Source organism: Agelaius phoeniceus, chromosome 4, assembly GCF_051311805.1.
Source record: "Agelaius phoeniceus isolate bAgePho1 chromosome 4, bAgePho1.hap1, whole genome shotgun sequence".
NCBI classification, from domain to species: domain Eukaryota; kingdom Metazoa; phylum Chordata; class Aves; order Passeriformes; family Icteridae; genus Agelaius; species Agelaius phoeniceus.
The window spans coordinates 17285068-17308158 of NC_135268.1; the positions used below are offsets into that span (position 1 = coordinate 17285068).

At 37.9% G+C, this 23091-nt stretch overlaps 1 protein-coding gene across 9 annotated transcripts in view; it reads left to right on the forward strand.

Annotated features, from left to right (window-relative positions):
* Positions 1 to 23091, forward strand: part of ANAPC10 (anaphase promoting complex subunit 10) — a 144218-nt gene that overhangs the window by 736 nt on the left and 120391 nt on the right. For 5 of the 9 annotated variants that reach the window (XM_077176990.1, XM_054633322.2, XM_077176987.1 and 2 more), the window contains 3 exons: positions 5787 to 5903; positions 7207 to 7297; positions 7978 to 8098. In XM_077176990.1, coding sequence (XP_077033105.1) covers positions 5789 to 5903; positions 7207 to 7297; positions 7978 to 8098 — 327 coding nt within the window. In that variant the 5' untranslated portion in view covers positions 5787 to 5788. Of the gene's footprint in view, positions 1 to 12; positions 148 to 251; positions 373 to 3743; positions 3765 to 5786; positions 5904 to 7206; positions 7298 to 7977; positions 8099 to 23091 lie in introns of those variants that run through there. The other 4 variants (XM_054633321.2, XM_054633324.2, XM_054633323.2 and 1 more) reach the window with 4 other exon arrangements.

Below are 23091 nucleotides of genomic sequence, written 5' to 3' on the forward strand. Positions count from 1 at the left end.
GGACGCGGCGCTCCCGCCGGCCCCGCCCCGCCCATGGCGCCGTGTGAGGGGCGGCCCCGGCGCCTGAGGGGGAGCGGGCGGGGCGGCGCGCGCGTATTGCGTTCCCTCCGCTGCGGCGGCGGCTGTGGCCGCTCCCGGCGGGATCAGGTGAGAGAGGTGGGAGCTGTGGCTCTACCGGGGCCGTGAGGGGAGGAGGAGGAGGAAGAAGGTGCAGCCCGGGCAGAAGCGGGACTGGCTGAGGCGGCGTGTTCATGCCGGGTGTGGGGGATGCCTGGCTGGGCGCCTCCCGCCGTGCGTGCGGGGCTCTCGCGTCGCCCCCGCGGCCGGGGAGCGGAGCCGGGCCGGGATCCGGCGGGCCCGTGCCGTGAGTAGGTGCTGCTGCTTCATTTCCGATACTAAAGCGGTTTGTAGGCCTGAGGCCCATGGCCCCGGTACAGTGTTGTAAACCTGGTTACTTTTCATTATGTTTATTCATAATTGTTACAATTGCAACTAATATAATTGATTGAAAGTTCTGCAAACAAGTCGTGAGGGGATGGCTACCGGTTGGTTTTTCAAAGCGGCTTCATCCTCTGGTTGCTCTTGGTTTTCACCACAGCTTCCACCTAATATTTACACTTTACACTCCTTGTAAAGATGTGCTTGCCTCCTTTAAGGAACTGCTTGTAGCCTTACCAGGTAACTTTGGAAAGTCTGGGCTTTCCCAAAAACATATTAAAAATTATTTTTTTAGATTGATTAGAAATATATGTGTAAAACTGCTAATTTAATTCTTCTAGTTATCTTTACTTATAATGGAATTATTTTTGACAATGAAAGTCTGGTAATTTTCACTAATAGGCTTAAAGCAATGCACTGGAGGCAGGGTAAAAATAATAAGTTTATTAAAGTTGGATTGAGAGAATAATCTGAGGGATCAAATGTACAGGTGAGCCAGTTAAAATAGGGTGCTGCTGAACAGTTACTATGATTTTTAAGTATTAATTAAACATTAATATTTTTAATATTTAATGTTTACTCTTCAATCTAATTAAAAAAATAGGAAGCATAGTGAGAGGGTGGTTTTCAGATATATCTTGAGATCTTTAAAGGCCTCAGAAGAGCAAGGGTCCAGCCAAAGAAAATGAGAGCAGGGACAAGAGCTTGTAAATCAGTAGTGCAGTTAAGAAAATCAGAGAATCTTAGGTATGAAATTCCCTTCTGTTAAGAACAAGAAAAATAGTCTTATGGATGTTGTAAAAATGCTGAAGCAGTCAGTGCAGCCTTTGTTCAGTTTTCCTGGAAAGGCTATAGTGAGATATTTGCTAAAACTAAATAAAATTATATGATTGGAATGCAATCAGAGTATTACTTCTTAAAAGAATAAAAAAAGAGAGAAAAGCCAGATGACCTCTGATCTCCTGAATGATTCTGAGGAGTTGGTTTGGGAAGGGAATTTGTCGGTAAATAGAGGACAATTAACATCAGCATGCACCCAGGAAATATTCTAGTGTGGCTTGCTGAGAGTAGTCTGGATTAAACTTTTTTTTTGTTTTTACAGTAGCCAATGCTCTTAATAAGGGGAGAATATGAGGAGTCTGCCTTGAGTTTTACAGGATTTCTGCCATTGTTCAAGCTACTAAAGTGTGCTCTGAAAATAATTATATTTAAAGATTTTTTTTAAGAGCTTTTGAATCTGACTTGTAAATGACTCACTTTTAAACAGTGGTGTCATGAAATGTGCTCCTGGAGAGTTCAGTTTTGAGTGTATTTTCACTGTTCCCTGGAATGTGGAATACAAAGTTGAAAGGATTGCAGGTGCTGTACAGCTAAGGGTTGGAAATAAAAGCCACCTTGAGAAGCGTGGTAGCAGGTTGGAAATCAGTGTAACTAAGCTCAGTTCACAGGAACTGAGGGAGGAAGAGAACACAGGAATTAAAAAATCAAAGGCCTGGTTAGTGGAAGTGGTGTCAATGAACAGCAAACAGTATCCCAGAAAACACTGGGCATTTATACTGCATTTGAGCACTATAATGCACAGTAAAACCAATATTAATTGTGAATTATGTTGTTTCAACTACCCAGGTGCTGCTTTGTCCCAGTAACTAGTGTGAGTAAATATAAAGACAAGGGAAGTGATTACTCAGATGATAAAGGGCCTTAGCTAAAATGGTCTGGTTATTTTTTTAAACAACAGTGATAGATATCTAGATTCTGCAAGAATATTAAGTTTATTAAACTTTATGAGGGGAACTTGAAAGGCATAGACACTCTAGAAAAGAGGAAACTGAGAGCAAATTTGATGAGTGCCTTCACATCAATAGAAGGGTTGCTGTGTAAAGGCCAGTGATTAACAAGTCTTTGAGTTCTCTGTAGATCAAGAGATGCTTGTTTTTAGGTGGTGATTCTTGATTTGGATGCTAAAGGAAAATCTTTAGCTTTCAGGTTAATGAAACCTGAAGCTGGCTGTCCACAGATCTGTTGCTGGAGAAGTAAATGTCTGCACAGACATCTCTCAGGCACAGTCAGGTCTCTCAAGGTCCCTTTCAGGTGTGTATTTAAATAGTTCTGTGTACACAGTGTGGTGGAATTGCAAGTTCTAATAGGGGAAAATTGCTTTGAAATCTGCAAGTTTCCTTGAGCTGGGATTTTTATGGAGCTTCAATAGGAAAGGCCCATGATGTATCCTCCAGTATCTCCTCTTGGGTGTGTTGTGTGCTTACACAAGGGTTTGCTTCCAGGTGTGCAGCTTTTACAGGTGGCTCCTGCTGGCTTGGCTGGGGAAGGCAGACTGTCCAACCATTTAAATCCATTTCACTCTCTTGATAAACTGTGCTTGCTAAAACATCTTCAATTGGCTGTTACAGGGCTGGAATGTTTTCTGGAACTTCTGTGAGAAAGATGAGGGATTGAGGGATGAGGAGTTCAAGGAGGGGGGGAAAAAGCTGCTGCTTTGTCTTGACCAAAGGATGTGCAAACCACAGAGGTGAAAATGGCAAAATGAAAGTGTGGCCTTGATCATGTCGTGAAGACATTCATATATTCATGCTGTTAATAAGGAAACAGCAGCCTGTTAATGATCTTTTGGAATAACTGAATTGAAAATCAGAGAGGTTTCCAGGCAATGCTTCCAAAGGTGCAGTGTGTCTTTCCATTTTTCAGCACATGTCAAGGAGAAGGCCTTCTAAAAAAATTACTTATTTTTATGCAGCTTAAAAAAGCAAAGAAAAAATTTATTAGGTGACTTAAATTCCTTTTAGAGCTAAGTATTGGTGTCTTATTTAAAATGAGGCACTTCTGCTAGTAAAATGTCCAGAAGCATTACTTGAGTGAGCAGGCCTGTTGCTCCATTATTTTTCCTTAGTACTTCTATCAGCTTTCAGGTTTTAGAGTTCTGAGTATTGGGGAGCTACATTCTCTCAAGAATGTATTGTTCTTGAGCAGAACTTCCCTCATGAAAATCTGACTCATTTAGTTCAGCCATTGAAAATTTTCAGTCTTTCTCATCACTAGTACACAATATGTGGCTGATTTATTTGCTAGCAGTGGTTTGGAGTTGAAATTTTGGGGTTTGAGAATCTTTTCCTGTTGGATTAAAAAAATAAGCTCAGTTTAAAACAATAAGGAACTTGAATGGTGTTTCTTGCTGTGTATTTCAGACCCCCAAAATGTAATGCCTCCAACTTTTGAGAACCAGTGCAATACAAGTCTTGCATTATTAAGCTATTTAAAACTTTGCTCTGTGTGCTGAGGCTTATAAGAAAGCTCAACATCATTATCTTCAGGTATTCTGCATACTTTGAAAATTCCAGTAATTTTTTTTTCTAAAAGCATATATAGTCAAGTTTGTGATGTAATCTGAGTGAGCAATGTAATTTCTGTGACTTACCTTGTTTTGGTGGGTTTTGATGGAATGTTTGCGTAGTCCTTGTGCCTTAAGGGTGGGATTTGGAGTTTTTCATTCATTTTCTTTTGAAGTCAAAAGAGTGTCAAGTCTTGCTGGTGATAATATTCAAAAGATGTTTTCTATGATGTTTTTGAGATATGATCACTTGAATTACAAGTGAACAATCTAGCTTTGCTTTATGAGGTTGAAATTTCGGAAGAACAGTATTTTTGGTGTTTGTGTAAATCTGAGAATTAAAATGAGTGAACTCAACCTCTTTTAGTTCACTGTCACAAAAGTAAAAAGAAAAAAATTGCTCAGAGTTTGGATTAGAAGGTCAGTTGAGCTTTAAAATTCACAAGTCTGGGATAATAGTCTCCCCAATGCCCAATAAACATAGTTTGAATTTTGATGCACCATGGGGGTGGACTAGTTGATTTTTGAAGGTCCCTTCCACCACTCCAAACCATTTTGTGAAGAATGTTTGTTTTTCAAGTAGCTATGAACTATATGTTTGTAAATTTTTTCCAAATTTTTTTTTTTTATTTACATGGCATTAGAATTAATCTGTCTGTGAATATATATATGATATCTGTAGGATTAGCTGTGTGGTGTCCAACATCTCTTCTGAGAGGATGGTGTTTGAACAAGGATTTTGTCTGAAGCCTTTTGTGACAGTTGCTGTTGTCAGTATTTAGATTTTTCTACACATGCGATTATTTCTGTAGATTTTGTTTATGGTAGTTAGGACTGCAATCTTGTATATGAGAAAGCAGGTAAAATATCTGTGTCAAGCCTTATGTTTGCAAAATTAAAAGAAAATACTCCAGGGCCAATAGAAGGTGTTTGGTGCACTAGAGAAGTCAGATGTCCTGTGGGACATTTTAGCTGCAGATTCACTGATACGTAGAAAATGTTGTCTCTGCTTGGTTTCAGTTCTGTAGTGGGTAAGGCATGGATCTTGTGGGTCCCAGCCTAACTCAGTCCCTTATTTGCTGTCTGGGAGGGGCACTGAAGACTTTTTGAGATTAGCAGAGCATGATGTGGTGTCATGCATGTAAGCAAAGGATGGGAGGTCAGCTCCAATTCTCTGACTCTTTAGTGCTCTATGTTAATTTTAAGCTTTAATGTAGTTCTTTTCATAGAACTTATGTTTCTTTGGAATTTTTAAAAAAATATTTTAACCTACTTCCTAGGAAATAGTCAAGTGCTCTGTACTTTACAAAACCCAGCTTAATTAAGTTGTCGTATATGTGGTGATAGTCTGGGTGTTGAGGCTGAGTGTGATTACTTGAACAATGCAAGTCACAAGTTAATGATTCCAGATGAAGTTGTAAAGTTCACGAAATGGTCCATAAATAAATGTGGCTATAACCAATTACTACAAATTATACAATTTGTTTAAGCTCCCATTTCCTATTTTAGGGGAGAAGTATCTCTTGCTCTAGTTTCTGAATTTGTAGATTAAAAGAACTTTTAAGTGTATCTGTGGGAGAAAATGAAGTTGTACTGCTAGCCTTTAAATTGACATTTGCAATTTTAATTTCTTAAAAAACAGAACTGTAAAAACCAAATTCTGAAACCCTAACTCTATATGCATAAATGAGACTGATAAAGTAAATAATGTCTTATGAATGTTGCAAGCATGTATTGCGTTCTTAAGGACACAAAATTTACACATATGTGGAGCCTCTTACATAGATTGCACATATATATTCTAGATATTTATACATATTACTTTAGGTATATAAATGAAATGTTCAACAGACATGCAAAAATGTATGTGTGAATATGTATAAATTCTGTAGGTTGTTATAAAAGTGTGAAGCCAAAGAATTAAACTGACTATGTGAACAAAATCCTTTAATTTTCCCATCAAGCTAAAAATATGTCAACTAACTCACTTGTTTTCTCTCACTAGAAATGACCACCCCAAACAAGACCCCACCTGGTGCTGATCCAAAGCAGTTAGAGAGGACTGGTACTGTTAGAGAAATAGGCTCACAAGCAGTTTGGTCTCTTTCATCCTGTAAGCCAGGTAAATCACAACAATGATGTAAAAAGTTGAATGTACATTTATGTTTTGGGAGGAAGACATCCACAGCAGTAAAAATGCTGTAGTGTAGGCTGTAGTTACTAGAAATAATGGTGGCCTTCTCTATATGTGTTACAAAATGAAAGTTATAACTGTATCAGAAATTCTTCTATGAGGAACTATCTAATATGAACTAAACAGAACTCTTATATATTTTATATTGATTTTTTTTTTCATTTCCGTGGTGAACAAACTAAGCCATGTGAGCAGGATCACACCCAGTACAGTAAAATTGTTTCTATGCTTTGGCATTTTTTCTGGGTGTCTTCCATTTTTAACTAAGGATGACTGTGCAGCTGGGAGATGTTCTGCTTGAACTTTGAAACTTGGTGTGGGCTCAGCTGTTACAGGGTGGCCCTAAAGCCCTGCAAGTAAAATAAACATGTGCTCCTGAGGGGCAGTTAGTGATACCTGCTCAAAATATCTGAAAATCTATATTCTTTCCCTTTGGGGTGCTTGAGTTGCTATTTCAGAAATATCTGTTGGGAATTGATCAGCTGTCTTGCTGCGCCCTAGGGTTAGTGATCCCTTTATGTCACAATATTGTGCTCAGGCTGAATGACTTTGGTCTGAAATCCTGGAATATTGGAGAAGAAAAGTCTCGTGGTTTTGTTGCTTAAACAGACTGAAGGAAATTTTTTATTAAACTTCTCCTGCTATATTGGAACTGTAGCTAGTGTGGACAATCAATAAAAGGATGTAATTAAGTAAAAGGATAATGAGGGACTAGAAAATACAAAACTGGAGTTGGTTCTTCAAATGTGATGGCATTAACCTTTAGGAATACTGGTTTTGCCATCTATTGCCTGTTCTAGCTAGTACTTGAAAAAGCAAAAATATTTCAGGACATGACTTGAAAAGAAAATGTTACATTTGGCTAAAATGTTATAGTGAATGGTCTCTGCTAATGATTTTGCTTTAGTTCAGCAGTTAAGTTACAGAAGATGTGGAAAAGTCTAACTGTTAATTATTCCTTTGGCAACCAACATGAATTACTACTTAACCACTTGAAATTCCAGGACATGTTGACATGGATTTGTACCCCACAGACCTCAACAGTATTGAACCTCTGCAGATTCCCCTATTTCAGTTTTGTGTCAGAAAAGCATAGGTGCACCTTGGATGTCTAGACATATTTCCTAATATGTTATAACTTGGGAGACATTAATTTGTAACAGTTGAAGAAGAGCTACATTTGCATCACAGAAATGGGATGTTCAAGATTATCACATTTTCTTTTTCTTAGGGTTTGGAGTGGATCAGTTACGAGATGATAATCTAGAAACTTACTGGCAGTCAGATGGATCACAGCCTCATTTGGTGAACATCCAATTTAGGTATTAAAATATACTCCCTCTGGGTTAGGGTGCTTTGTACTGCTCAATAAGATAGCAATTCAGGAAGTGCAAGAATTCCTGGATTCTGTTACCCAACTGGTAGGAAGTCAGATAGCATTTCTAAAAATAAGATATTCAAATGTTATGATCACTAAATATCTAAATAAGCAATGAAAATGAATGTGTAATGGTATGTCAGTTGTGACAGCATCACATTTACTCATGTGAGGTGACATAACCTAACAAATGAGTTTGAGAAACCTTTTTTTATTCCATCCTGTGTAGGATGCTTTCAGTATTTTTCCTTTAACAAAACTTGAGAAGAGATGTTTGTCCCCCTTCTTTATTTACTTTTTTTAAAAGGCTTTGGTGTAATAAGAGAGCCCATATTTGAAAAGCCTAACTTAAGCTTCATTATGTACAAGTGCTTATTTGGCATCTGTTTCTTGGTATACTGACATTTCTGAAGGCAAGCAAAGGAGAATGGTGAAAATCAACTGTGTGCATAATGTAATGTGGAAAATCACCTAGGTGTTCAACAGCAAGTTTCTTATGAATCACTAGGCACACATATATTCATTTTCAGAACATTTAAATCCTTAGTTATAGCAAGCTATCAACAAACTCATCCCAAATATTTTTCTTTATGGTGCTTACATAGCTTGTGTTGCTTCTTGCAGAAGAAAAACAACAGTGAAGACCTTATGTATTTATGCAGACTACAAATCTGATGAAAGTTACACTCCAAGCAAGATCTCTGTCAGAGTAGGAAATAATTTTCATAATCTCCAGGAAATCCGGGTAGGTCAATGATGCTTTGCATTCTGTCTTAAAACAATTCTCTCTTGTTAGGACATCTGATATAATAAAGCGGTTTTTGATGGTAAAATATGGCATTGTGTTGAAGGGGGAAAATGGCTGGGTTTATTTTGTTATGTGCTTTTAGTTTTTGTCTTTAAATTTAGTAGATTGGTTTCTGTTATTTTTTATCATATTCTTTTTACCAAACATCATTATAATTGATGTTCATAAATTTTTACTTTTGAGTATTGTTTCTATTATCTTTCTTATTAATGCTCAACAGTTATTGAGATGCAAAAATTTTGGATGGGATGAGGTTTTTTAACAATATGAAGCAAAATCCAATTTTCTGTTCTTCAGATCGGCTTAAGATTTTGAATGAGACAGAGTTGTAGTGTTTTGTTAGTGTTTTATTTTTAAAAAGATCATATCCAGTATTTTTATGGTGATGCTTCTAGTCAGAACTGTGATAAGATTTGAATTGCTTTAAGTGCTTAGTTTTGCCTACCTTTTGGTTAACAGTAAAAGCAGATTTGAAATAATCCATGATCTTGGTAGACGTCCACCTTGGAAACTGATTGGGTTGTTTATAAGCAGGTATCTTTGCTCATTCTGGGTCAGGGTAGCCTCATGTTTCAAATTCCTCTGCTCTGGAGCTCAGCAGTTACTGGCTGGTATTTTGGGAAGGTTTAACTTAGCAGCCTTATATGGCAAGTATTACAATAACAGAAGGATTGGGATGATGAGAAAAGGGTGGTGCTAAATGGTGGCCTAAAGTTTTACTTCTGGGATTTTTATTTTTTTCACTTTGGATTGTTGGGACTGAAAACCAAAGTCCCAAGAGGAAGTTGTAAGTACAAAGCTGTAGATGCTGTGGGAGTAAAAAATAGTGTAGTAGAGATGTCTGTTAGCATTATGTATCTGTCTATATCCTTTCAATGATTTGTGATGTTCTCTCAAGTTTTGACTTACACTTTTATCCTAAATATCAAATGGAAGGCTCTTGACATGTTTTATTTTTCTTTAATTAATTAAATATTCTTTTGGAAGAAATAAATCATCACGTTATTTTGACTTTCATCAGCTGTAAATTCTCTCCATCTTCCTAATTGTATCATAGCAATTTGGGAGCTGCACAGTATCTGAGGAAGGGCAGCTGGATCCTTTCACCTGTTAGGCTGTGGGTCAGTTTCCCGAGTATCCACTAGATGTCATTGTTGTCCTTAATGATCACTTTGATTTTTGCACTTTTATCTGCCCTTTCGATAACTAAATGATTATTGTCCTTTTTGTAGTCGTGCTTAGTACAGCACTGTACATCCTGCTGCCTAACTTAAGTTTCTCATACAGTGGTAAACTCCTGCTCTTGAGAGTATGTGTGTGATTAATGTATTAAAGATCTGTAAAGCAATAAAATGTGTAACAAGTGTATTAGTTTTCTCCAGTGTATCAGGCAGTATTTCTTTAGCTCTTTTCTTGCCAAACACGGGATTCTATGCATAATGTATGTAGTTAAAAATGGTGCTTCTATATGAAACAAGTTACTAGCATTTTTTATGGTATATGAATGTGACTATAACATGATGCATGACAGAGTAATTCTTATGCATACCACATGCTCTTGTGCTTTTTTTACTTCCAAACCGAGGAGAAAATATGGTCACGCTTCTTATTAATGAGATACAATATTCTGATGCTGTAAAATGCTTGTGACTGTCATCACCATGATGTTACATGTTGCTATCAATTTTCATATTTTCTAAACTGCTTGATACTGTTTCTTGAACTTTCCTTCAGTCTCGAAACTTTCTTCAGCTTCTCTGACACATGGGGAGGTTATTAAAGCAGTGTGAACTGTTATGAGCTCTTTACAGAAATCTGCTTAATTATACAGTGATTCCATTGGCTTCAGTACTGATTAACTGGGTGGAAAATCAGGCTAAAGCATTTTATATTTTTCCATGGATGCTTGCCCAACTCATAGTGTGTAATGAATGTGTTTTCTTTCCTAATGGTCTAGTTTTCAACACAATGCAATATGCTGTTGAGCTAAACTTTGTCACAAATATAAGATCAGCTTTAGTTTGTATTCTAGTATGTAGGCATATCTTGTTTGGAACCTAAAATGAATTTGTTTTCAGAATAAGAGGTTTCTTCCCCCTCCTTTGTACCCCATTGTAGGAGTGAAAACAGCCCTTGCAATCTGGCAGGATTATTCCCTTGCTCACAGCAGTTAAGGTGTGTGCACCCAGCCTTCTCCTCTGGCACTTAAGTGCCATTGTATCCCAGCCATCAAGCTTGGAGAGCAAATATTTTCTCATTTGCAGTCATGGAGTTTTCCCACATGATGGTACAAACAGTCTGGATGGACCAGATAGTCTGTAGAGGCATCTTTGGAACAGCATCCAGACTCCTCAGGACATAAGTTATTACACTTTTTCATGATATGAAAATAACTCACTGCAAAGGATATGAGTGAAGTGCTGTCTATGAGAGATCTCTGGTCTTGATGTAGTGTTGCTACATCAAGTGATGCTCACCTGTCTATTGTATTTTACCTCTCCAGAACACTTAGATGTTCAGCAGTTCATTTTGCTGTAAGGAGATAAAGTGTTTTGATGCTAAGTGCAGGTGGTATTTCAGGGTATAGTCTCAATCCATATATAATATATATATATACACATATGTTGTAGTTAATAGCGCTTTCTGCTGTCAGCCTATAAAGTAGGATCTTTACATAGACTCAGGTAAAAGCCCTTTAATCTTAATACACCTTTGTTGGCAACAGTATGAGGCCTTTGTTTTAGGTTTTTGTTGGAGTTTTTTGTTTGTTTGTTTGTTTGCTTTTCCTCTGGACTGCTGTCTGGTTTGTTTTCAGTTTCTCTTCTATCCCTTTTGGCCTTGCCTGGTGTTGTGTAACCAGGTGCAAGCACAGCAGCCTCCCTGGTGGCATGGGGTGGTGCCTGAGCACCACGGACAGGGCTCTGTCTTCACTGAAGAGATTCTGCACTAGAGAGGGGATTACCAACTGGAGGGATGCCCAAGCTGGGAGGCTTTTCCAAGAGGTAGTTTAGAAAGTGACCTCAGTGTAATGCCTTTACTCCTCTGCTGTCCAGTGACTGTAGTGAAGAGGTTGGACTTAGCCAGACATGTTCTGAAATGCAGCAGTGAGCAATCTTCACCTGTTTTCTGTACATGGAGTAGACTGAGATCCTGAGGAGTAAGGACATCCTGGCTTGTCATAGGGCTGCTGCAAGGTAATCAGCCAAGGAAATGCATTCTTGTGAGTCTTTATTCAAACATCTCTAAGGTGCATTTTAAACTGCTTTCCATTGAAGGTGGAACAACTCCAAAGGACCTGTTACTACTTTAGATTCCTGACTAAGCTTCAGGTACTTTAGTTAGAAACCATTCCTCTGTGTTCTATGTTCCACTCAAGAAAAGAGGCATTTCTGACCCTTGGGTTCAGAATGTCAATTAAAAATAGTCAGTCTGCTTTCTGCAAAGTACTCTTGATGCTAAGAAAAGACTGAGTAAACTTTAGTTTTATAGAATTTCAATCTTTCCTGTCTGTCTCTAGGATGTAGGCACAATCATCACACCAGTTGTTCATTTTGATTGTTATCTTGCTGTTAATGCTGGCTGAGTATGGATTTGTTTCATCAGGGTGCACACAGATGCACTGTTCTGTACATCTAAAGTTTACTGCTGGTGGAAATCTGCAAAGCAGGAGAGTAGAATGCTCCACTGGTATTGGTTACTTATTAAGCCTTGTCATGGGTAGGAATCAAATTTCAGAAAAAAGGTTATTTCCATTTGTACTCTGTGCAAATTTCCACCTCCCAGCAGAGGATATTTTGTGGATCCCCAGCTGAGATGTTCATATGAACTCATCTTTACAAAAAGAAGGCAAATTAAATGATGTAACATCACTGTTCCCTGCCAATATCATCATCACTGTAGGTGATATGACCTTTTCATCATGCGTTTGTGGAAATAACTAATATATGCTTCAGACTGTGGAAATTTTGAACAGGATTACAATTTTCCTGCCCTTTGATACTGTGGAATGGTGAGACATCAGATCAGAGCTTACTGTGCAGTCATGAAAAGTGCAGGTATTGAAATAGCCTTTTATGCATATGAGATGTGTGTATACAAATAGGGAGGCCCACATGAGAGCTAGTAGAACACTGGAAGATTATTTTGGCCCAGACACTATAAAATTGTTAAGCATTTTTATCTTACCTTGTTATGAAGGTGTATTTTAAGAGAAATAAGCATCTCTTCTATAGAGGAAAACTGAACATGGCTTTTATGCTGTGGTAAATATAAAAGATATTTTTTCTTTTGTGTCTGAGCATTCAGAATCAAATCTATGAAGGAACCTTTTCTTGCCCTAGAAGGGCTCAATTAGGCAAGGGTACCTTAAAGAGGCCCTGTATTTTTAATTCCGTCAATCTGACTTTACTCTCTGAAGCAGAGAAAAAGCCATGTGAAAAAATGTGGCAACAGCTCTATGGAAGGCAGGAAGTTGATGAAGTACAGAGCTTTCCTCGAGGGAACTCAAGTACAGAGAGCCTAGGAACTGATGGAAGCACTGAGTGTTACATATGTGTGAAAACCCCTCCTGCACTTACAACCTTTTTCGTGATTATTCATTTAAATTCCACTATGGAAAAGAAATTGGAAAATCAACACCCTCACAGTAAAGAATTTCTTGCTAACATCTAATCTAAACCTTAGTTTAAGGCCATTCCCCCTTGTCCTATCATTACATGCCCTTGTAAAATGCCTCTGTTCCTCTTTTTTGTAGGCTCCCTTAGGTACTGGAAGGCCACAATTAGGTCACACCACCACCTTCTCTTCCTGTAGCAAGTGTTTGATTACCTTGTTTCATCTCTTTTCTGTGCATGAAGTTCTTGTAGGAGGATTTACAAAGATTTCCCCTAAATCTTTGTTTTTTAAATATTTTACTTCTGTAAAAATCTTTCTGGTACTAGTGGCTTAAAAATTCAGATTTTTTTAAAACTGTGTGTTGTCAGTGCAGATAAACTGTCCTCCAGCATAACAGGGGAATTTTTCATTAGCTTTGATGCAAGCTTTCACTATTATATTCTAATGACAATACTTTAAACAAATTCTCTAGTGGACATGAACAGGTTGCACATAGTGCTCTGTGTGTGAGGGGAAGGAGCCAGATGCTTGAACTTTTTATATTGAAAACCAACTGCAAATTTTGGTGAACATGTTCTCTAGCACTCTTTTGAAGTATGTACTGTAGTAATACTGTTGTAGAGTAGTAATTGTATTAGTTAGGGGAAAAATTGCTGGTTTTCTGTGATAGTTTCTTACCTTCTTTATATACCCAAAAGATTTATGCAGGGAAGTCTTCAATGATGGAGAGCAGTGTACCAATAGGCCAACCCCTTTACCATTCCTAATTAGTATAAATGAAGAATCTCTTTTTCACAAGAAGATCCTGTTATGAAGGCAGTACCTCTATGGTGAAGGGAGCATATGTATATGTTAATAAAAGTTCTGTGAGAGTAGAGTGTCATTTTTCCTCTTTGCACATTTTGCCAGTGGCATGGCCATGCTGCTCATGTACAAAAGTTCTAGCTAGAGCTGTGGAATAGTCTTGTTTTTTTTTCCTAATTTTATTTTGAACTCTACCAGCTTCTGCAGCTGATTTACACACACACACACACACACACACACACACACACACTCATACATGCATTGTGCTTCTGGCTTTTGTGAAAACACTTTTTGTAGCCTTTAGCCCTTAGTGCTACATATAGCTTTGTTTCTTTTAAACCATGGCTTTTTAATGCCTGGATACAGCAGAGATGCTGATCTTTCTCCTTTTGATGGCATTACCAAATTTTTAGAGCTCTTAGAGTGATCAGTCAGATTTCTGTGTTCTTTAGCTTCTAGGAATTGGTCCAAATATGTATATTGATGATATGTAGATATGATTGTAGATCATATCTATTTAAAACAGTAGCCCTCATGCCCTTCAGTGCCTGAAATTTCCAAGTTGTAATCAAACTTATATGGTATCAGGCTGAGGGAAGAAAAGCGTGTTTTTCTTTTACATGCTCAAAATGTAGTGAAAATCCCAGTGGACAGTTGTGTTTACAAGGGTAACTGTCTGCATTCAATTGTGGGTTATAAAAGTTCTTGCTTGAATAAATACACAGAGCTATCAGACAGAACAACCAATAGTTCCTTGGACTAATTGACCTTGTCAGTAGAATAGAAACACTTGCAAATAAAATTCCCATTGCCAGCAAAGTTGCAACTGAAAACCCCTGAAGAAACTGTGTATATCCTCTAACTATCTTGGAATGCAATGATTCAGGCGGCAGACATGTGCAGCGGGAGGGGGCAGGAGGGGGAATCATTAACCAAGAAAGTTGTACATACCAGCAGTTTTCAGTGGGCTCCTTTTGCAGCATGAGGCTGTATGCATTTCTCAAGTCATTAAGTAGCTCACTTTCCATATTCAGAGTTATGCTTTCTACCAGTTGTTACTACTTTTACCATCCCTTGGGTCCCCCTGTATGATTTGTTTTGCTGGTCTGCTTTTATTATAATGTAGCCTTTTCAGAAAAGGCAAAGGTGTTTGGCTGGTAACTACAGCATGTTGTAATGAGGGTGGAGTGTGTTTGTCATTCTGCAGCAATGGTTGACTTCCATGAATGCCAGGGTCTATAACCACACAGGCTGTGGCAGTTTATCTTTTTGAATATATTCGGATTGCATAACAGTGGAAAAGAATCGCAGTAAATATTAGAATATCTGATCTTCCAATAAAAAGCACGATGGAACCAATTTTTTTACTTTACCCAGTGATGAGTCATGTATCTTCCCATTAAAAAAAGGAAAATATTTCACTCCAGAAATAAGTCTTCACAAGTGAATTAGTCATATATCAGACATTTCCTTTTAAAAGTTTGGATAATGTCACACAGGTGGAAGTAGTATTAAAAAAAAAAACAACAGTAAAAGACACAACAGGCTTCACTGTGTACTATAAAAACATGATTTTATTTTGGTTAGAAAACAAAACAGGAAAAATGGCATTTGGAAAATAAAGTCTGAAAAATGGTCCAGTTAGCTGCTAAATAAACTTCAGAGATGAAGGTTTAAAAAAATGCACCAAGATTTGTAAAAGGAGGCGGGGGGGAATAGTGTATTTCACCTTAAGTAAGGGACAATGTGTAATAAGGGATTTTGTGGTTTTACAGCTCGGTGCATGTGTTTGAAAGCTGTTCTCTCAGCAACGTGGGTGGCAGGTTATGCTACCATATAATGTATTGTAGTTGGCTCTCCACACTTGTCAGGGTTAGCGTTCAACCATTCGGAAAATTTTCCCATTGTTCTATCATGTGAACCAAGGCTAGTGTTGAATTCCCAATAACCTTCTGCAGGAAAAAGAGGTTTAATTAGAAAGTTTGAAATTTGATTACTTCTGTTATTGTCTTAATGCACTTCTCTCTAATTTAGGTGCTTATCTGCAAATGCAATCAATTTTTGCTCAGGAAGATGAAAAACAAACTTAACTTTGTACTGCAGTTGCTTCCACAATTTAAAAAGAAAACTTGTATACTCAATTCTGTCTTTCTTCAGCATTAACACTCTATTTCCATCTTAAACATGTTTGCTTTAGATGGATCATAGCTTTTGGCAGCTACTGCATTTTTAGCAAATAATACTGTTTCTAGTAAGAGTTGCAAAAAAAAAAACTTTGTGTGAGGTCCTTGTAAACTGAACCTTGGGAACGTTATGTTATTTCTGTATTTTCCCTTCTTTTGTGCTTCTTCTCTATTTGTGTCATGGTTATAAATTACACCGTTTGAACTAGAGAATTAAAAACATTTCATTTTGTGATTCCTGTAATTTTAAAAAAGAGAATGTTTGTTTTATGTGTATTTTTTTTTCATTTTTACCTGTTATTTCAGAGGCTGGCACACAGAGAAATAAGCAGTTATGGTATTGAAATTCCATTGTGCCAGCACCTCTGGGGCATAATCCAAAAAAACCAGAAAAATTGCCTGCTGGGTTGTATGCAGTAAGCTTGTGTGAACATCAGTGTCTGCTGTTCACACATCATTTTTTACTGGAAGTTCCTGTTGGAATAAAGGTTCTGTGTTTGGAGAGTGCACTGGGATACTTGTTGGTCAATGGTTTTTCAAAGTTTGTAGGGATTTCTAATTACAGTTTACCAGTGTACGCTCACTAGATACTTCTTGCAGATAATCATTAATGTTTCAGAAGAAAGAGAGGCAAGCAGGGATTTGGCAACATAAAAATTGTAACAAGAAAGATCTGGGTGCTCTTCTCTTCCTTTAAGCATTCTCTCTGAGACTGAACATGGGAGTGAGGAATAAGGTGGGTGGATAGAGGGGGAGGTGACAGCATGACAGAAGACACTCACATACTTGGTATCAATTGGTATTCAATATTTAACCCCTTCCCTTCCTCCCCACTCCTTTTTTTAATGCAAGTGTGGTGTCTAGTTGGCATTTTCAAACATCCAAGTGCCTCCAGCATTACAGCTTATGGTGGGTGTCAGTGTGATGCACATCTAGAACATCTTTATGGTGCTCAGTCAGGTGAACCCCCTCAGCTGATCAAAACTAATTTGAACTGTGGTTTACAAAACATGTGATACTGTGCACTTGCAAACTGGAGCATGTAGCAACATCTACTTTATCTCTTGTGTTTGATCTCTCTGCACCTGGATAGAAGGATGGAGATCCTGCTAGCTGTTTAATGCAGCTTTTTACTTGGGTGTTTGAAGGAGTTCCTTCATAAGGTTTCAAGGTTTGAACTAGGGAAAATGAAAATCTTTGGCTGGCTGTATCATTTATTTGCTTTTGGGGAAGTGGACTCTAGACATCTGACCTTGCAGTTACTTAGCAGAGCAAGGAGGTGGGGACCATTGAAGAAACTGTGTGAAACAAGGGATGCTTGTTTGATCTCAGGAAGGCAGCATGTTAGGAAGGAGATCTTGGAAAAGTGCAGAAGACCTGTATTTGGAAGGGAAATTATATTCTTCTGTAGTAAAGGGCCCTGCATTGGAATTGTTAAATAAAGAGCTGTTTCTCAGTCTCATTTTTATTCTTCTTCTACCCTACCACATTCTATAGTCATGCTCTTTCCCATTCTATCAGTTCCCAAGGCCTGAGTAATCCAAAATTATCTCCTCTGGTTTTGGATTCCAAATGTGAAAACATTGTGGGAGTCACACCACCATCTTTTGCTTAAAGGATGTAAAAAATATCCTTAAATTTGTGTCAAAGCTGACAGTAAGATGCTACTCACTCACTCCTGCTTTCCTCTTTCTGAGAGGTTGCTCACCATTGGGAAACTTCTTGCCTTTAAGCAATTTTTTCTACACTGTGAAATAGGATTGGGAGGATAAAGTCAGTGAATTATAAACAATCATCTTTGATTTACCTGATTGCCTTCATAGACTTAACTGTGGAGAGTAATCCTTGGAGGGAGCACTAGATATTCTCAGAAATTAAGAAGTGCTAAATACATCCAGTAAGGTCAAATCCAAGACTGATTCTGATCCCTCTGGGTGCTCCTACTAACATAGTATTAAAATCCTCCAAAGAGTAAAGCCAGCAGTCAACATTTAATTTGGTTTAAGCAGAAGAAAAGATATGAAAGGAATGGGAATTTTCTTGGATACCTAAGAAAGTTTTATGCTGTCATCTCAGCTGGTGTTGGTCAGCTGGCACAGCACACCTCATTTTCTGTTTCACTTGAACAACTTGTAGGCACCAGCAGCTGGAAACCTCCTGTGACTGTGTTCACCACCCTTTGCCAAACCAGCAGTTTAGCAGCAGGGTGGGGGGAGGAAGTGGCCCCAGTTTAGAAGAATATAGGAGCCAATTTGCCCACCACTTATTATTCTCTGTATGTGTGGCTTCCATGTTATAATACCTTTATTTGCATCTGTACAAATGCAGTCACACTTGGCTATTTATAGTACATACTGCCTTGTGGCAAAGTTATTAGGTATTGCTATTAATTAGGACTAAAAAAAATCCAAACCCAATCCATTAAATGCACTGGATGCTTTGTCAGGTCAGCACTAAAAAGAAACAACCAAAAATTTCCATAAATTCAGGTAGAAATAAAGGAACAAGTGTATTCTGTGTAGGTATATGGGAGCATTTTATAATTACCATCAGCCTTTTGGTTTTTTTGTTTTTCCTTTTTTTTTTTTTTCATTCTGAAGCCTAACATTCTAATGGAAAGCTGAGATTATTCACAGTGTCACTAGGAAAGTAGTGCTGAAAGGAATTCTGTTGATGTGGTAAATTAAAGCAATCCTCAGTGTTCAGAAGAAAATGCTACCTGGCAGGTGGGAGAGATCTAGACCAAATCCGGGGTTCTGGACTGTAAGACTCTGCTGCTTCAGAGCTGCCACCATGGCAGTTCTTTCCAGAGGGAGGTCTTGCTCCTGTGATTACTGAAATGTTATTTTGGTCAGGGATCACATGTCTGTGTGTAGCTTTGATGAGAACACTGCTACACAGGGTCTACATTCAATTCTTTGCTGAGTTTTATTGAGTGGCAAGGGATTGAATGTGCTGTTATCCTGTTCCTTATCTCAAGTAGTGCATGGAAATGTTTCTAGAGATATGAAGTATAAATTTATTTCTTTCTGAGGGCTGTTCTCTGTCTTAATCTGTCATAAGATAACCAAGATCATGTGTTTGAATCGGAAAAACCTTTCCCAGGCTTTTTCCATTTTCCATGCAAACACGCAGGAGAGGGTGGAGTGAGAATAGTAATGTATCATATGTGTCTGGCTTGAGGGCCTGTGCTCTCTATCTGCCTTCATCCAATTCCTAAAGTAGGTTTATCTAACAGTCCTTTTTTATTTCAGAATGAATTCTGGAGTGTTTTATGTCTCATGTCAAAGGAATATTATCAAATACAGTTTTTATTGAAGCTTTTTATGAATACTGTTTTCAGTCACAGTTTTTGAGTGAATCATGTGGCATACCCCCCAATATGTCTTTTTAAATTATTTCCCCCACTCTGTATTTGTTAGAGGTCAAATTCAACTGTGAGTATGAAGGATATTTTGGATTATTTCTACTAGCCAATGCAGAAAACTGTAATTTGTTTTTCTTAGTTGAGATTAATCTGTTACTTAGCAAGATGGTATTGCTGCACATCATTTTACCTTGGTAAGGTAAAAATCAAATCATGTTTCATTTTTTCATTGTTTCAAAAAGAGTTGCAATTCAGTATCAGAAGAAATGATGTAGTAAAAATTCAAAGTAGGCTTCCCTCTCCTTGACTAGGTCTCTGTTGTGATTATGATGGTCACCATTTGTAGCAGAGGTTTTCATAAATCAGCTCTTGGTAAATCTGGCACTGGTGGGGTAGGAACTTCTGTTGTGGAATTACTGGGCTTTCTTCTATTTCTTTATACTGTCATGAGGAGCTAAAAGATTTACTTGCATAGCAGAACTAAATGAAGCAGAGGAGCATATGTAGACACAGTAGATGTACAGTAAGTCACATAGATTTGCAATCCAGTTCCATCTGCTTGTTGTTGACTGCACTTTGCTAAGCAGTAAGATGACACCCCACAGTAGCTCTAGAGGACATAGCAGGCCTGCTGGTAAACAAGTTTTTAATTAACTCATTCTCATGCTTTGTTTTCCACTGCCCCCTCATTTTTTAGAAGCCTACTTAGGATGTAATTTTATTTTGATTCTTACACAGGTCATGGTGCAGAGCTCATGTTCTTGATCTGTAGGATGTAGCACTGAGGCTGTTCCAGATGCTGTTTGTAGCAGAAATGCTGTTGCAGCAAGGGACAGTGCATAGCACCACTGAATACTTTTTTAAATTGTATATTTTTTGAGTGAATGGTGACTTGAGGGACCTTTGGCTCCCAGAAAGAAGTCAAGAAATAAAATTCACATAGATTGAAAGAAGCAGAGTCTCAAGTCTGACCTCCACATAAAATAACAGATAAAAGCCTCCTGGGGTTTTTTTGGACACGCCTTCTTATTGATTTGTAAGAAAACACAAGCAAAAATAAAAGCTCTATGGCATTTGTTTCAGTACATTAAAGAAATTCTGTTTAGATGTAAAATTAAATGCTTCCATTGGGCAACAGTTCTGATTCCAGCTTTGCAAATTTATGGAAGTGTATTCTGGCTCACATAAAACTATCCAGCTGAACCTCTGACAGATATATTTCTTCTCTTTTAAAGTTCATTTGTATGAAAATATATCTCCAGTGAGACATGTTTATGAATTTAGGATCTTTCTGAGATGAGACTCTGCATTGCATTTTAAATTTGCACAAAATAGTTTTCACAACAGTGAAACAAATCTTTTTGATTTGTTTCCAATGAGTAAATATTCCTTGAGCTGAGCATTACTCTCTGGGTCCTGTGAAATGCTACTCTGCATTTGCTTATTGTGTGCTACAACACACTTGAGTAATCTTGAAGTTCATCAGGTTTTGCCCCACTTGCCTTTACTGAGCATCCATGGACTCTTTATTCAGACACAGAAATGTTTGCATACTGTACTTCTGCAGGATTTGGGGATTATTTACAAAGGTTTAGGATCTTTAAATTCCTTGATTTTTGGGAGAGGTAACCCTCTGTAATTCTCAGAAACAAGCCACTCCTTTGAAACCAGGAGAAATGCTTTCTCTTAACCCCAGTGCTTTTTGTGTCTTAAATCAACAACTTGTCCTCTTGCCGGTAAAGAATGAGTAGGGTTTTTTTTTTTAATTTGGTAGCACTCAGGTATAATATGTTCCAGTCTTTTCCTGACAAATGAAGTAGCTCAGGAACTACAGTCTTGTGTAATGGGTAAAAAGTTAGAGCCATGCAGTTTTATGGGCCTGTCTTCTAGTAGAAGATAAGAAATCTAGTTCTCTTCAGTGTGTAGTAATAGCCCTTCTCAATGAGTGGAATGAGGTTTTTTTTTGGTTTTGATGTACTTTCTTCCCCTCACCTATAAAGGGTGCTTGAGGGCTAGCAGCTGGCTGCTGCTACTGTGGACTTTCTGTAAATATCATGATATTCCCATTTTCTTACATTTGTTCATTTCCCATATTAATTTTCTGCATTCTCTGTGAGGCAAAGTGCATGGCATGAAATGTGGTCACTAGGTTATTGCCGCTAAGTTATTTGAGATGGTTTGATAGAGAATTAACTCAGTGTGGCCTGTTTTCAGGCACTCACATCTTTAATATTCCTTGCACAATTTTTTTTTTTCAAATACTTTCTTTGTATAATTTAACTGTAGCTATGTCTAGACATATTTCCTGGATATGGCTAAACAATTTTCAAGGTAAATTATGACCTGGGGTTTTTTTTTTGCACTTTCACACAAACATAGTATCATTCCATTATGTAGGTAGGAGAAATGGGAACTGCAGACATCTGCAATACAGTTTTCATTGAATTTGCAAACTTCTGCCCCTTTGTAAAATTAGTTATTTCCCAGAAATGTTTTCCAGCCTTTACTTCCATTTTCAAACAATTTGTGCAGTGCACCCATAGAATACATTTATTTTGTTCCTCCTTGTACCCTGCTGTTCTAATCTGAAAAAAATTCATAGGACTTCTCCCTTTATGCTTTGCTATCTTCTAGGTTTTAATGTGTTCATTCTATTTGCCTTAAGGTCCTCTTGTATAAGGCCATTGTTCAAAGCACTTGTTTCTTGCTCCTAGAAAATTCTGTCTATACTCCCTTTCTTGGAAGATTCTGTGGTGTTAAACATAGAATCATTTAAGTTGGAAAAGACCCCAAAATCATCAAGTTGAGCCTGTTCTGTTGCCTTTCATAAAAGGCAGCTGCTTTGTCCTATTCTTCAGTCAGCAGTTCCATTTGTAATGCAAATTCACCTGAGCTTCAGAATGTTTTTTTAAATATATGTTCAGACTTTGCGGTAGAATGTTCCACTACCCCAGTTCAATCTGATTCTGTTCTCTTTGTGTAGCTGTCTCTTCTTTCATTGCTGGTTTCCGCTGCCTCTCCTCAGTAGAGCAGCCTGACTCACCTGGAAGTTGTAGGAGATGATGTCTTTACTTTGGGTGGGTGCTGCTCTGAAGGGAGGGACAAAGATTTTGCTATCTCAGTACAGGGCAATCTTAGGGCTTTTCAGTGCTTGGGGGTGAGAATTTATGACTAAGATACAAACTTAAATAAAAGTGCTGGTAATGTATTGTCTTAAGTAATTTTTAAGAACTCTGTGCCCTATTTCTGTTGCTATAAAACCCTTAGTCTACATACTTAACCAGATGGGGTTTTTTTGATACTTTTGTCACTGTTTTGTGTTATTACTAAAAACTTTTGAATGCAGATGGTACTATTTGTTTGAATGAACATGGGAAGTTGTAGTGGCTTTTGTTATGTTTGATAGTTGGGTTTTTTCCCAAGCTTCGGATTAGGTAAAAGTTACTGAGGGTTTTCAAAAGCAGATTGGTCATCATCTGCCAGATTCCTACTTAGAAGGATCCCTACACAGTTACCTTGTACACATGGGGACTTCTCCTTAGTTACTTACTTGTCCATAAAACAAAGAAATCTTGTGTGGTTGTGTTCTCAGGGGTCTTAGGATGAGGGAAGAGACGAGAATGTTGACTCTGTTTCAGAAGGCTTGATTTATTATTATATTATATATATTACATGAAGACTATACTAAAAGAATAGAAGAAAGGATTTCATCAGAAGGCTAGCTAAGAATAGAAAAGGAATGATAACAAAAGCTTGTGACTGACCCAGACAGTTGGACTGTGATTGGCCATTAATTAGAAACAACCACATGAGCCCAATCACAGATGCACCTGTTGCATTCCACAGCAGCAGATAATCATTGTTTACATTTTGTTCCTGAGGCCTCTCGGCTTCTCGAGAGAAAAAATCCTAGCAAAAAGATTTTTCAGAAAACATGTCTGTGACAATATTGCAGTGAGATA